The sequence below is a fragment of the Vespula pensylvanica genome, chromosome 2, assembly GCF_014466175.1.
Source record: "Vespula pensylvanica isolate Volc-1 chromosome 2, ASM1446617v1, whole genome shotgun sequence".
Taxonomy (NCBI): Eukaryota; Metazoa; Arthropoda; class Insecta; order Hymenoptera; family Vespidae; genus Vespula; species Vespula pensylvanica.
Window position 1 is genome coordinate 4,859,420 of NC_057686.1, and position 14,494 is coordinate 4,873,913.

General features: G+C 35.3%; 2 protein-coding genes across 8 annotated transcripts in view; one reads left to right on the forward strand and one right to left on the reverse strand.

Moving 5' to 3' along the window:
- Positions 1-14,494, reverse strand: part of LOC122637982 (WD repeat-containing protein 47) — a 47,663-nt gene that overhangs the window by 29,718 nt on the left and 3,451 nt on the right. The window contains exons 1-3 of one of the 6 annotated variants that reach the window (XM_043830565.1): positions 13,776-14,118; positions 733-1,432; positions 57-645 (exon numbers count right to left, since the gene is read on the reverse strand). In XM_043830565.1, coding sequence (XP_043686500.1) covers positions 57-645; positions 733-1,413 — 1,270 coding nt within the window. In that variant the 5' untranslated portion in view covers positions 1,414-1,432; positions 13,776-14,118. Of the gene's footprint in view, positions 1-56; positions 646-732; positions 1,433-6,339; positions 6,499-8,427; positions 8,631-13,036; positions 13,692-13,775; positions 14,119-14,494 lie in introns of those variants that run through there. The other 5 variants (XM_043830560.1, XM_043830561.1, XM_043830563.1 and 2 more) reach the window with 5 other exon arrangements.
- Positions 2,750-4,907, forward strand: LOC122637990. Of its 2 annotated transcripts, none has more exons than XM_043830583.1 (5): positions 2,750-3,092; positions 3,246-3,572; positions 3,698-3,853; positions 4,041-4,354; positions 4,446-4,907. In XM_043830583.1, exons 2-5 carry the CDS (start codon positions 3,263-3,265, stop codon positions 4,884-4,886), a joined length of 1,221 nt encoding a protein of 406 aa, XP_043686518.1. In that variant the 5' UTR covers positions 2,750-3,092; positions 3,246-3,262; the 3' UTR covers positions 4,887-4,907. The 2 variants fall into 2 exon arrangements, with proteins under 2 accessions (XP_043686518.1, XP_043686517.1); XM_043830582.1 differs by having other exon boundaries at positions 2,754-3,092; positions 3,694-3,853.

Below are 14,494 nucleotides of genomic sequence, written 5' to 3' on the forward strand. Positions count from 1 at the left end.
TTTATATCGATATTCCAAACGATTTGATTAGCGAGTGGGATTTAAAAATGACCAACCTTCAGGACTTTTAGATTGTCCTCTGATCCTTGGTGGAACTTTAGGATGACTACTAGTCGTTGTTTCTTGTATCGATGGTAACAGTTGAAAATCAGCATAGCTAGAACTAAGGAAGACATCACCTTCGTTCTCGAAGAGCCTATCCACGCTAGTATTCATTAATTTGTTATTTTTAAAACCGGTCAAATGAAAACTAGCGAAGGAGGATCTCGACATAAGATTTATGTCACCGGTCGATAATGCCATCAGAGCTGCCGATGGTATAGGCATATTTTTAGGACCTGGACCAGCCTCTAAAGCTGGTACCAAACTACGCGACATCATGTCAGCTGCCGATCTAGGTCTTGTAAAGGGCATAGCGCTGTGCGGAAAAGTCTTCGGTTTGATGGGAGTTATCAACATGTGCTCGGTCCATGAAGTTTCCAAAGACGGCCTCTCGAGACGTTCCACGTCGACGTTCAATGTTCTCTGAGCGAAAGGTACAGCGAAAGTTTCCGGCGGTATACTTTGCAACCAGGATAATAGGCTCAGATCCGAGTCGCTAAAGCCGATAGAACCGTCTAACAGTCTGCAAAAGCTCATCTCGACCTGTAATACAATGATAGAAAATAATGATCCTATGACTTTAAATAAAACTCTAATCATAGTACTATCGAACTAATAAATTTTCTTTACCTGTTCGCTTTCCTTCGAACCGGTAGCCTTGGCCTGACAATAATTAACGCAGGATTCGTAAAGTATACCCTTGATGATCAATTGAATAAGCCTGTCGTTTTTCGCCGATGTTACCGGATGAACTAGATCGTTCGATTTTCGATCGCCTGGCAGGAACTTTTCAACCAAAGGATGAACTTCGCGGAAACACTGTACTCTGGCATTGCTAGGATTCCAATCCTTGTATTGTAGGTGATCGGTGAGTCGTGGAAGCGTGAGAAGAAGGCAAAAGCTACTGTATTCCTCTTTGGTCGGTGCAACCTTCTCCAAATCGCTAAGAACTTTGACCACTTCTTCGACAGCGTTATCGACGCTTCCGTTTGTACCAGCGGCTATCAGATTGGCTTCCGACTTGATGCATAATAGTTCGACGTATTTATGCCGCAATATAGAATAAGTAAATTTTCTCATGTCAAAATCTGGTAGCGCTTCGAGTGGCTGAATAAACTCCAACACATCGTCCCATTGTCCGTCAAGGATGAGTTGTCTCAAGAAGAGTACGTCGTCGCTGTATTGTCCATTTATCACGCCTGTCTCCCGTTCTAGCGAAAGCTGCGAGATGTGAAGGTCGCGACTGTGGAGGAACTCCAAGATCAGTCTTACCACGTCCTCTTCGCGCAGCGTCAAATGCGTCGCCGGCATCACGTACCGAATACGCAATCTAAACAATTTAGAAAGTCGATAAGATTCGGTATTCTTGATCTATATTTCACAGAGAAAACGAAAATATTAAAAAAAAGAAAAAAGGATAGAAAACATTCAGAACTTGCGAGATTTTCTTTTTAACGATTCACGTCCGTAGAAATAAATGTCATAAAAAAGAAATGTAAGAAAGCACATTTGGAAATAAAAGAATCAGAAAGAATAATCGTACGCTCAGATTATTTCGATTAATGGTTGAATTAATTTTATTATATATACATATATACTTATGCTTCTTTCTTGTTTATTTTGAGAAAGACAGTAATGATATCATTGTTTAGTCCTTTTATATTTCCAAAGTAAAAACAGAATGTATTACTTTCAAATTTTATTATCGTTATATGTAAGTTTTATGAAAATTTTGTTAGCACTCAAGAATTTTTCGATAACACATAGTTTGCGCACCATTGAATTAGACTTCCGTTCGACATTAACTATAGAACGCACGATTGCAAAAGATTATAATGGAATGTGCAAAAATGCATCCTTCCGCGAGTTCGATGCACTTCGAGGCCAAGCATTTCTGCTGACGTGCCCCGATTAACACGCAAAGTGGGTCACTAGATTCGGACCTTAATCTATTACTCTTCTATTGAATTATTATTCAAACTAGATTCAAGTAAATACTGTTCATGAATGAGGACAACTTTGAACAGTTCCTTTAGTATCGCTGAAATATTTTATATCTTTTTTTTTTTGTCGTATGAGAAGAAGAGAGAAAGAGAGAAATAAAGAACGAAGAAAAATCAAATCACGATCAAGCATGAAAAAACGTCTCGAAGACAATCAGAATCCCTTCGAAAATCTACTTTATATTCTCCTACGATCCACACATAACGCCTGTAGTTTTCGAAGCAACGGGGAAGCTAACGACAAGGTGAAAGGAACCAAGGGAGAGAAGCAAAAGGAACCCTTATCGACTGTTCGCACATGACGCTCGCTTTACTCGCGTGCTTTCCTTGCATGCGAACACTCCTCCCTCTCCAAAATCAGAAGGGTTCTAGACAATGGGAAAGACTTCGTAGACAGGCGGATGAACGTAAGCGGTAGTATGGTTTGCACGAAGAGAGTTACATCTATTCACTGCTACTCAGGCAGTCTTTGAACACGTGTCCATGCTGCAATGAACAATACGCGAAGCGTGCAGATCAATTACTCTTAACAAATACTTGATAAATATGTTCCACTTTATTTCTCCTTCGAATACGAGTACTTGTTCATAAGTCGTTCGAAAAAATAAAGAAAGAAAGGAAATAAAAGAAATAAATAAAAGAAAGACAAAAAAAGAAAAGAAAAGAAAGAAGAAGAAAAAAAGAAATTTGCAACCTTTGCCAAATACTTTTCTAAGCGGATATGCACACCTACCTACTTCCACAACAGCTAACGCAATTATTTCTTTCCATGACTCAAGATCGAATATGATATTTTTCGTATTGAATTTCTCAACACCCCCGATTTGCCAGATAGCAAAAAAAAAAAAGAAAAATGTATAATTTGATGCTACATCAGCGTCAGCAAACTCATGAATAAATGAGCCGTTGGACTCGCTCGTCTGATCAGTTTCGTACGAAATACCGAACGATTATCAAAGAATCATGAAGACACAGTTTGGAATATTGGTAAGAAAATTGTATCCCTTTTGACAATTCATTTTTCTTTGACGTTGAAATCCCTCGAACGTGATGAATTTCATTGATGGAATGATAGAGTTTCTTCTTGCTTTTGAGAGAAAATTAATTACGGATATTTAATTTCTGAATATTATATTCCAGATTTCAATCGTTAAGTTATGCTTAACTATTGCCGACATTGTCGTTCAACCAGAATATACTCGACCCTATGCACAATATCAACCAGTTCAAAGACAATTTTTATTGATGCCCCATCAATATCGAACATCAGAATTTTCTTATGGACAATCTGGATTTACTCCTATATACATGAATGGACCTCAAGTCAGCAATCCTTTGGTGGGTTCTTCTCAAGACAATTACGTTCTAGCACGATACTCGTATCCAAAACAACTACACGCAGTGAAAATAGGTGGTCATTCAGTTGTTCATCCGTCCTATTTAATTCGCAAACACACAATTCCTTCGGTGAGTACAGCTTTTTGATTATCAACGAATTTCGCGAAAGTTTACTTTCTAACGAAACGCCATTAACTCCGTGGATAAAGTTTCGTTGTTCAGAAAAGAACTATATATCTATTTCATTCAGATAGTTCATCGACGATTTAAAAAATCCGTCGACAATGAAATTAAAAACGATTCTGGGAAGACCGGGGAAAGCATTGCTGTTCAATCGGACTCGTCCCTAAACGACCAAACTATGTCAAACTTTGATGAATCTCCTACTGCAAACATTAAAAAAATTGAAGGTTAGATATATTGTATTATTATATACAAAGAGATGAAGATTTTATGAAATGACTTTAGATTTATTATTTAAATTTTATTTTATGTTCTATAGAATAAACCAAATCTGTTATTATACAAATCGAAAAATTCTAATAACGCTCGTAAAAAAGAAAATGGTGTTCTCTAATATCTACATTTTTTCTTTAGATAAAACAAACCAAGCAAATCAAATTCATAAAGAATCAATTACTTCAGGAACTTTATTTAATCTAAATGCAGACAAATTAAATCCTGTCCACCAAATCTCTCCTAACGTTCAGGAAAATCATAATTTAGAAAATCCTCAGGAATCCCTAATCAAATTGAATTTACCGAATATACAAAACATCGTCACTGATAACGAATCATCGAAATTAGAAAATTTGATGGATAAACCAAATTTACGAAATTTTCCTGATCCTAGACCCTTTACAGCAGTATTAACTACGATGTCAAAACCAACGCAATCCAATTTTCAAAAGGTAATTTTAGCATAAATTTTAAACTTTAATTTAAAGTGATTTCGATTTCTATATCTTATCTAATCCAAATCATTATTCCTTATTTTAACAGGAAAAACTAAAACAGAATGAAGAACGTGATGCTATTATTGGCTCGGCACAAACGAAGAACTCTGATTTATTAATAAAAGACCACTTTCAACAAAACTATCCTACATGGTCATCGATCAGTAATTACTATCAATCTCCATTATACAGTAATTTAGTTTTCCCTGCTACTGAATATCAACCTGGCGTTTATATGGTGTCTAATATTATGGATGGTTGTAACAACGAACCAGTGAAAACGAATGTCGATCAACAATCCTGGAGTCAGCAACAGATCTATCAAGATGGTACGAATCAGGCAACAGGTACAATATCAAATAATGGATATACGTATTGGCCTCAATATCAACAAAATTATTTAACGAGTTATATATTAAGATATCCAACTGTACCTTATTATTACGCATCATCGGTATATCCAAATACTTACTTACAATTCTATTAAAATAGTAGAAGTAGAACAAAATTAATTATTTTATTTTATATATATATATATATATATATATATATATATATATATATATTCATTTCGCGTAATTAAATTCACTAAGAGTTCCCATCGAAATCCGTCCATTCGATAGTTAGTAACTATTTTTACTTGTGACACGGTATTATCGTTAAAAATTACCATAATTATGACAGTACATATTATTTTTATTAATTATTCGTTTGTTTATATATATTATTATTATTATTATTTATAACATCAATTAAATTATAAACACAATAAATATATATTATCTTGAAATAATCCGAGTACTGAACAATATATTTTTAACACGATTGAAAATCTATATTCATCTGCGGCGGACAAAACGATTTCTCCTCGATTTCACATTTCGGACAGTAGGAGAGAAAGGAAAATTCAATTTCAAACAATTTCCCGGGAACGTTAATTGACTCGAGACGAGGGAAGTGACGTCGATGAAGTGAAAAGAGTGTGCTACTGGTAACAGGAAGGAAGGGAAGGTAAATAGCGTGATCGAGCAATTCCACGTTTGTGATTAGACCTGCGAGATCAACAAGGAAAAAGAAAAAAGAAAAAAGAGAAAAAATATTTCATGCGTAAGCGAAAAAGAAAAATAAACAAATATACAGTTTGAAAGTCGAACTCGTGAAATTATAACGGCCAATTTTCACAGGCCGTTGCTCTCGCAATGAACGAGACCGCTAGACTTTAATAAGCCATTAATTAACAGCCATGGGTAAGGCAATTTTATCAGCGGCCAACTTTTCGGCTGGCACGCATGAAAAATCGTTCGTTAATAATTTCCGCGAATTTACACGTCCCGTTAACATGATCAACGCCGTTTCGCTCTTATAACGCGATATCTTGTCATCTTTCTACTAACAATAATTATCTCAGCACGCATATCTATTCCTTTTGTATTATAATTTATAAATCCGTCTATTCAATTTAAGAAGAAGTTAATTATCAAACGAATTTTATATAAATTCGCTCATGTCCCTTTGAATTTTCTTCAAAAATAGATATACAACAAAATTCATTCCGACATTATTTACATACAATAGACTTTGTTTTTACCACGATGCCGTAATTATAGTCTGTTATTATGCTCCTCGAAAATATTATAAACGTTTCGAATGAAATTGGCAAATGATTAATTAAACGTTAAGTCAATTGCCTAGATTAAGGACGGGAAACGTTCTTGGAGACGTTTAGGTTGTTGTGGAAAATAATTCTATCGGACAAAGATCGTTGATCCTAAAAATATCAAGTGAGTAAGTATGTGGTCGCTATCGTGCTATCGTTCGAGCTTTTCGAGTCTTTTTTTGAACGATTTTTTTGAGGCGATGTTACGTTACTTTTCTCCGCAACGAATTCCTCTAAAGGAGCCATTACCCGAGCAGTAATAGAGGTATTCAAGCTGGCTTACCTTTGACTCCGAGACTCGAGACTGGTACACCTACTATACATCGGATAGTTTACACAAGAAGATAGCTACTATTCAAGACTTCTCTTTTCCTTTTCTTTTTTTTTCTTTTCGGGCTTTTTTTCTTTTTCTTCTTGCATTTTCCCCCTACACAATTTCCCGACACAAATTCCCGATAGACAGCTCCGAGAAATCACGAGAGATCGTCTTATCCATTCTCGAGCGAGGAAAAACTTGCTTGGCAAAGCATATTTCTACATTGAAATCACTATTCAAGAGAAAAATTGTCGCGTAAAACAACCGTAAAATCATACTTTCGAATAAACCGTAAGAAAGAGTCATATGCTCTATCGGCATATGATTAATCTTCAATATCAAGGATTACATTTGTATATATTTATAGTTTATAGAACGTATTTCTATAGACATTCTAAGAGAAAATCATTTGGATAGTTTTAAAGAGTTTAAATGACTATTACAATCGAATCATTTTTAGAAAATATAATAACGAAGTAGTCAACGACCCTCTTTAATAATTGCTCTAGGGCAGCTGACCCTTTATCGTTACTCCCCTCGAAGCAATTCCGATTATTTCATTATCTCAGCTATTTAATTTCCGTTAGTTGATTATTCCAGATGTATTCGCCGGTCAACGATTTGAGGAATATTTATAAAATATAAATTTTTAGGTAGGAATTCCCAAATTGTCTTGGAATATTCTCCAACTCGATTCGATATATATATACATGTAAATGGTTCTGCTTTTTATAAAGAGTAAGATAAAAGACGAGAGAGCAGAATATAAGAAGGAAAGATTATCATTTTAATCTGCAATTCGAGCCGTCGTGGTTATTTCGCTGTTAGTGTCTGAGTGCTTATTACTTTCTTTATAATGTAATGTCGCCGAACGAAAGAAAAAAGAAAAAGAAGAAAAACGAGAGGAGTAGATTAAAGTCTGATTAAGCACGTCAGTGCACCCCCAGCCACTCCTCGCACGGCCTCGTTGCTACCTCCCTTTTTTCTTATGTACGATTTTTCTTTCGCATTCCATTGCCTTGACAACGAAACTGGAAGCTGTCTCGCCGCTATGTTACAAATAATGGAAACGGCCTAATAATAAACCATGCGATCGACCGTATGATTACAAACATTGATACCAGCATTTCTCGCTCGGAACAATTCAAGCATCGATCGATCCACCATAAAATATTGAAAATGATAAACAATACAACAGTCTTATAATTTAATGATATTAAAATAATCACGTTGATCTTTCGCGTTAAATAACATATAAATTTTTTTCTTGTAAAACATCGTCGACCAATTCGAAAGAAATCTGATCGAAAAAATTCTATCGGAAGAAAATTTGAATATATTATTTAACTATTTTTACGTAGATAGATCGGGAAAAAATTATTACGTATAAAATCATATTTATTTCATTTCAATTTTATCACGATCATTAAATAAATAAAACAATAAAAATCGAAAGCTATTAATTCTCTTGGAACACGAATTTCCAGTGACGAATTTCGCGGAAACGAAAGATAAGCGTTCGTATCTTTTTCGTGGTTTCAGCTTACGAGATAAGATGAATACCTCGAAGACATCAAGGTGATTATAAGTAAGTACTCGTTTCAAAATAGGAATAGCCGTTCAGCCTTAAGCGGATTAATGATTCATGCGGAGCAAAACGGACGCGTGTACAGTTAAATATCCGAGTCTGAGTCAGTTTGTCGACGTCAAAACTATCAGCGGAATCGAATGATCTTTTATCAAGCAATAAATATACGTGCATTTATCAACAATTTGTCTTTATGAATTGCAACAAGAAATGTAATAAACTTAACTATCGTCAGGTTGCAATCGTACCAATAATTTCAAACGACTTTCAAAATTCTAATTAGAAAGGATTATAAGAAAGGAATGTGAGAAGAAAGAAAGGTACGATCAAAGGAATGTCAGAGTATACAACACTTTCTCGATTTCTTTTTCCCATAACAAAAAAGATAGATTTAAAGTTTCTAATTGTTAAAAAGAAAGAAATCAAAGAGAGAGAGAGAGAGAGAGAGATAATTAATATACAATTACTTCTTCTCGATGTTACGTCGACGCGTCGTGGACATTCACGTGATAAGTAGGTATCAAGCACAAGTAAGAATCAAAATAAGAATTGCGATAGACGAGAACACATCGTCACTGTAGCCGGACACGGGTTATTCGAAGTATAAATCGAAAGAAGAAAAGCGGAAGCACGTGGCCTAGAAGAGGACGTACGGTCGACGTCACGCGGCGTACTGCCGATAGGAATACGTCGTCGGTTCGTCGTTTGCGACGACGCCGTTAAGGCGACGCCGAAGCGAACATAACTAGAGAGAAAGAGAGAGAAAGAGAGAAAACGACAGACGCTGTTCGAGTATATACCTCCCACGCACGCGTCGTTCTCCATCTTTTTTTCTTCTCTGCATGCAAGGGATGATGCTCTCGGCGAAGAAAGAATCGATTTTGATAGAATCGCTTCGTCTAACTTTTCTATCCTATTTGTCTTCTTCTATATAAGAACGAAAAACTAGTCAGGAATGACGTCAGTGGAGAACCACTATCTCTAATAGAAACATTCTATATGCGTATATGTTTGAATGTTTTATGACACAGCTTCCACTTTCATTCACACTTTTAACGTCAACACTGGAATCCTAAACGCTTATATAGTACTTGGAGTCTATCCAAAAGGTGTGACTTAGTCGTTTCTCTCTCTCTCTCTCTCTCTCTCTCTCTCTCTCTCTCTCTCTCTTTCTGTTTTTCTCTTTCTATTTCTCTCTGTAACCTATCCAGTCAATGAACTTTAACGCACCAAGCGTAGAAGATTAAATGACTTCTCGTGTTTTACAGATTCGTTCTTACGATATAATTAATTGAAGTCTATAATGTTTATTGACAGAATAACAAAAAGTTGAAAGGAATAGGCTATTAACGAGTAGCGATTATGGTTGAGATGCTTTATTACCGTTTATTGACTATTTATCACGCGAGGAAGTACGGAATATGCGCACCCTCGTTTATGATTTACTCATTAGCATAAAGCCAATTCAGCGATAAAGAAGAAATGTTTTTGCCCGATTTACAAAAATTCAATGACACCCGATCCCTAAAAGTGCATTATTCATCGTAGACGTTAAAGGAGGATTACTCAAAGTCGAGAAAGGAAGATAAACGTGGTTTGAAAATCTATCGAGATAGATCTTTTGCCTTTACGATTTCTACGTCTATGGATTATCTTCATGTCTTATTCATATAGTTCCAGAAAGAGTAGCAGTGAACTGAAATAAGATTTACGAAAGATTCTTTCGATGATCCTACGATCTTCGTGACATGCACGTTGACCTCGTGTCGTTCATTATTCATTTAAAAGCAATTTCAAAAAAAAAAAGGAAAGAAAAAGAAAAAAAAGAGCGAATAAGAATCAGTCATTATTTCAATGAAGTAGTAATCACGAGACGAGCTATTGTTCCGAGGTTAATAAAATCCTTTGTTCTAGAAATTGATCTATTAGATGACTGAATAAATGCTGAACGTTACATAAGACGTTGAAAAAGATTAATCGCAAGTCTATGTGGAATATGGAGTTTTCAAAGTACTAGAAGTCCCAAATAATACTTTATAAGTTTTCGATTACGAACTGAAATCAAACTAAAAGAAAATTTCATTACAAATGCGAATCAGTATGTACGTACGTAACGAACGAACGTGCCGAGGGTGAATGTTCGTACTAACGATCCCGCATGCCGAGAAACGCGCTTCGACGTAACACATTACCTTGTTCCCCCTGGTAACGGTCCTCGGTAACAAGATTTACAGAATTCTCGCGACGGGACCACTTGAAAAATTCTTTAACTAAAAGTAAAAAAAAAAATAAATAAATAAAAAGAAAGAAAAAACGAAGTAAGTACTTTGCTTTTAATTACTTTCATTTTGTGATACGAATTTTACTTCTCCTTTTCTCGCTTTTGCTTTTTGCTTTTTGCTGTTTCTTTTTCTTCTAATTTTTTTCTCATTAATCCCCTTCAAAAATTTTCTCACTCGAAAGTTAGAAAAATTAAAGAGTTTATTCGTAGATAGAAACCGCGACGGAACCGTTCCACGAACCTATCGAAAATTTTTTAAGGGGCAAGACCGGTCGTAACCTTTTCTTGACCTTCGTTTGCACGATTATGTTCATCGTCCAGCCCTCCAGGCGAAATGGACTTCCGCGTAAGAAACATATCGTTGTGTTTGCACGTGCACCGAGTATTCAAACTCAATGCTATTTCTCTTCTAGTAGATAGAGTAACGATAAACGATCTCAAACAGTGATTCTCACGATTTCTCTGTTTCATTTAATATCGAGATCAATTCGAGAGAGAAAAAGTTTGTCCTTTAAATCAATAAAACTATATAAAACGATACTGATTAACGAATGACAACAAAATATCAGGTGTCTTAATCCTAAATGAAATTTCATCAAAAGCGAATCCTATTTTAAATCACTGTGAAAGTTAGATAAAATTGTAAAATCTAATATCAAATAATATTAAAAACTATTCGTACAATCGTTGTTTTCTTACATGATATAAAAATAAATAATGCGATATATCACGGTAAAATTTCACCAAATGATAGTATCAACGTAATATTGTTTTAGCTTTTAAGAATGAAATAAATTAAAATGGCAGAATGTTGATCGTTATCAATGTATTACAAAGAATTACATAAAAGATCGAACGTGTAGATAAAAAGTAAATTGTTTCGAAGGATCTCGAAGAAAAAGTTATTACGAAATTCGAAAGAATCGATCGATAGTTCAACCAAGCGTAAAAGGATCAGTCGTTGTGAAAACAGTTTTCAACATTTTGTAAGATACTGCGCATCGTGTTCGCGTAGTTTTCACCGAAAGCAGGACACAGAAGAAGGAGAAGGAAGGATAAGGAGAGAAGGAGAAAGAGGAGAAAGAGGAGGACTTTGTAGGAAGAAGGAGGAAAAACGGACTTTGTAGAAGAAACTTAAAGAGAAAAGGAAGAACGTAAGAAGACAAGCAATGCTTGGCACGACGCGTTTCTTGGAGCAATGTTCGTTCCGCGCTGTCTGCTCCCCTTAATTGAGCGTGCACCTTTGAGCTACCACCATCAGCTTCTTCTCTCCTCTTTCCCTCTTCGTTCCTAATCCCTTTTTCTCCCTCATCCTTTCTATCATTTCCCGTGACATCACAGAGAGACAAAATTCTCACCATAATTAAAAAGCTTATTTCCATTTAAAATCCACATTTTACACGAATGGAGATTATTCAATTTTAGTGCAATTTTCTATGGTATGATATTTAATCGTTTTCCAGAAAAAAAAAAAAAATATATATATATATATATATATGGTTAATATATTACTTTTTAATGCGTATACGTTACAACGCTTTTCGTTAAGTAATCATATGTTGAGTAAATTAAGTAATTAAATAATTATATAATCGTAAGCGTGATGTTTTAAGTATAATTAATCATAAGGTAAACCGTGATTTTCTTACGATTTTGGAAACGAACTCTTCCTGAATTAAACCTGCTCTTGCGAATTCCATCTTTACTCTATTCTCTTTTAGCTTTAGCTTTAGAATAGTCTGTGTTTCAATTTATAGAAGATTGTAGGCGACTTGTGTGTATGTGTGTGTGTGTGTGTGTGTATATATATATTTGTACGTAGGCGGATGCATAAAGAACACAATAGCTTGAGAAACAGGAAGGTCGCACCCAAGAAAATCGTAGTTCGTGAATAAGAAATATTTAGCACAAATTTAAATTCTTTTATAAACATATTGAAAAGTGAAATTATATTAAAGATGTAAGATACCGTAAACAATCTTTGTTAAATATTAACTTGTGAACTCTTTATGGAATTCACGCAATTTACAATTATTCATAATTAGAGAGACTATGTTTAGAAATTTATTTATCGTTCATCTTACTAACCACGCATAAAAGTAATTTATCGCGATGATGCGTCAAATATGTACTTGAAAATGTTCGAGTAAAGGAACATACTCGATAATATACTTCGAATATTGTTTCATTTTCACGTACGTATGCATTTATTTATATACCCACACCCATCGCATTCGAGCATAGAAAGAACAAGGCGAAAATTTTGCAAATCCGTTTGAAGTAGATCATCGTACTAATGTATTCTAACCGCGATTTTATTTTCACTTTACCGTTATAAAAAGAAAAAAAAAAAAAAAGAATAGAAAACAAAAAAGAGAGAAGAAGAAAAAAAGATTTATCACCGCTCGTAACGAGGTCAAATCCTTGCGACGAATTTCGTCGACGACGTGATCTCGCTTAAAATCGTGGCGAAAAGTGGGATCGAGAATCGAGAATGAACTTTCGATCGATAAACATCGCGCCACTAGAAAGAGAAGAAGCATCGTGCTTGAACCTTCTTCAATATCGACAAAGGAGAAAGACAGTGAGATAAAGAGAAAGAGAGAGGATCGGTAGAATTTCACTGACCTAAAAAAACACCAACACGCTTGTAATATCTATCGGTTGATTAAATGTATAAGTTAGATTACACACATATATTTTGTCTCTAGAGGGAAAAAATGACAAAATATTATGATCTTCGTGAAAAATAAAAAAGAAAAGAAAAAGAAAGGAAAATAGTATAGGTCTTGTACCTTCCCAAAGTGTCCTTCGAGAAATCCTCAACGACGGTAACGGCCGATGACGTCACGACGACCATGGTTGAAAAAACAATATCCCATATCTCGAGAAAGTAGAAATGTTCGTGAATCAAATCTCACCGGATGCAATCCCTTTCGAAGGACTTTATCAAGGAAGCAATTCATCAACAAAATACACTAATTAAAACACAGTAACGCTCTAACAAGGATACATTAATAAAGGCAATGACTTAGAAGCATCGTACACAGAGAAAGATGTGCCTCTGGCATTTTTTAATATTCATCGATTTCTCAACGACCCTAGGTCAGTAACAAGCAATCAGCACTCCGCTTCGTTCTATCCAATAATCACGAATCATTTGCTTGCGAGATGACCTTAGTACTTTAGTGTATTATCGAACGCTTTTCCGATACGACACAGAAAATAGAATGAAATTCTTTTTTTAAATTCTCTCTCACACACACGTTTCACGAATCTTATGCAAGAAAGTTTATAACGATTGAAAAAAGTTCTACGAAGAATTCCAAAAATTCGAACTAATCTCTCGTGAAATTTCAACAACACTCTCTTTGAGCACTATTTTCGTAATAATCACGTTCGTTCTTAGCCATTGTCCATCTTCGTGTTCTTCTTATCGAAAAAGAAAGAACAGAAAAAAAACGAAAAAAAAAAAAAAGAAAGAAAGAAAAAAAATCAAACAGAAAAGAATAGAACTCGTGAGATAATCAATACGTTTTACGGATTAACACTGGTCTTCGCTTTATTTATCTTCTCTTTTTGTTTTCCTATTTTCCTATTTCGAAGTTTCAACGGAGTACCGGCAACTCTTCTTTTCGTGTCGAGGAGAAGAGGCAGAAGGTCCGACTGAAGAAGCTACGAGTGCTCGCTCGTGTTCGACCAAGGCACATTCACCTTGGCTTTGCCACGCACCTGCGTGTACGTGCACGACCGACTGAGAATGTATACGTTCTTCCAACGGAGAGTGGGACCGCACGTAATTCGTTCGAGAAAGAGATAGAAAGAGAGAAAAGGTGCTCGAGAACGCGTACGACTCCTGTCCACGAGAACGTCCTGTGACTTACTATCACCACCACTCAACAGCGCCACGACGAATGCTTTTACCCTCGCGCACATATAAACACATACATACATACATCATACATACATAAACACGACGAATGCGAGTTTCTCCGACGTGTTCTCAAGGTAACCTTGATCTTGAATCTCCAATAACGACTCGATGAATCTCTCCTTTTGTCCTTCTCTATACATTCACGTAGAAAGATATACGTATTTATGTATCTATGTATCTGATAAAAATCCAAGTATAGATCAAACGATATTAATGAAATAATTATTAATCGACTTATGATCGTAATTAATATCATCGGTTGAATATAATTTAATTCTTCTTTTAAAAAAATTAATTCTTCTTTTTCCTTTTCTTTTTT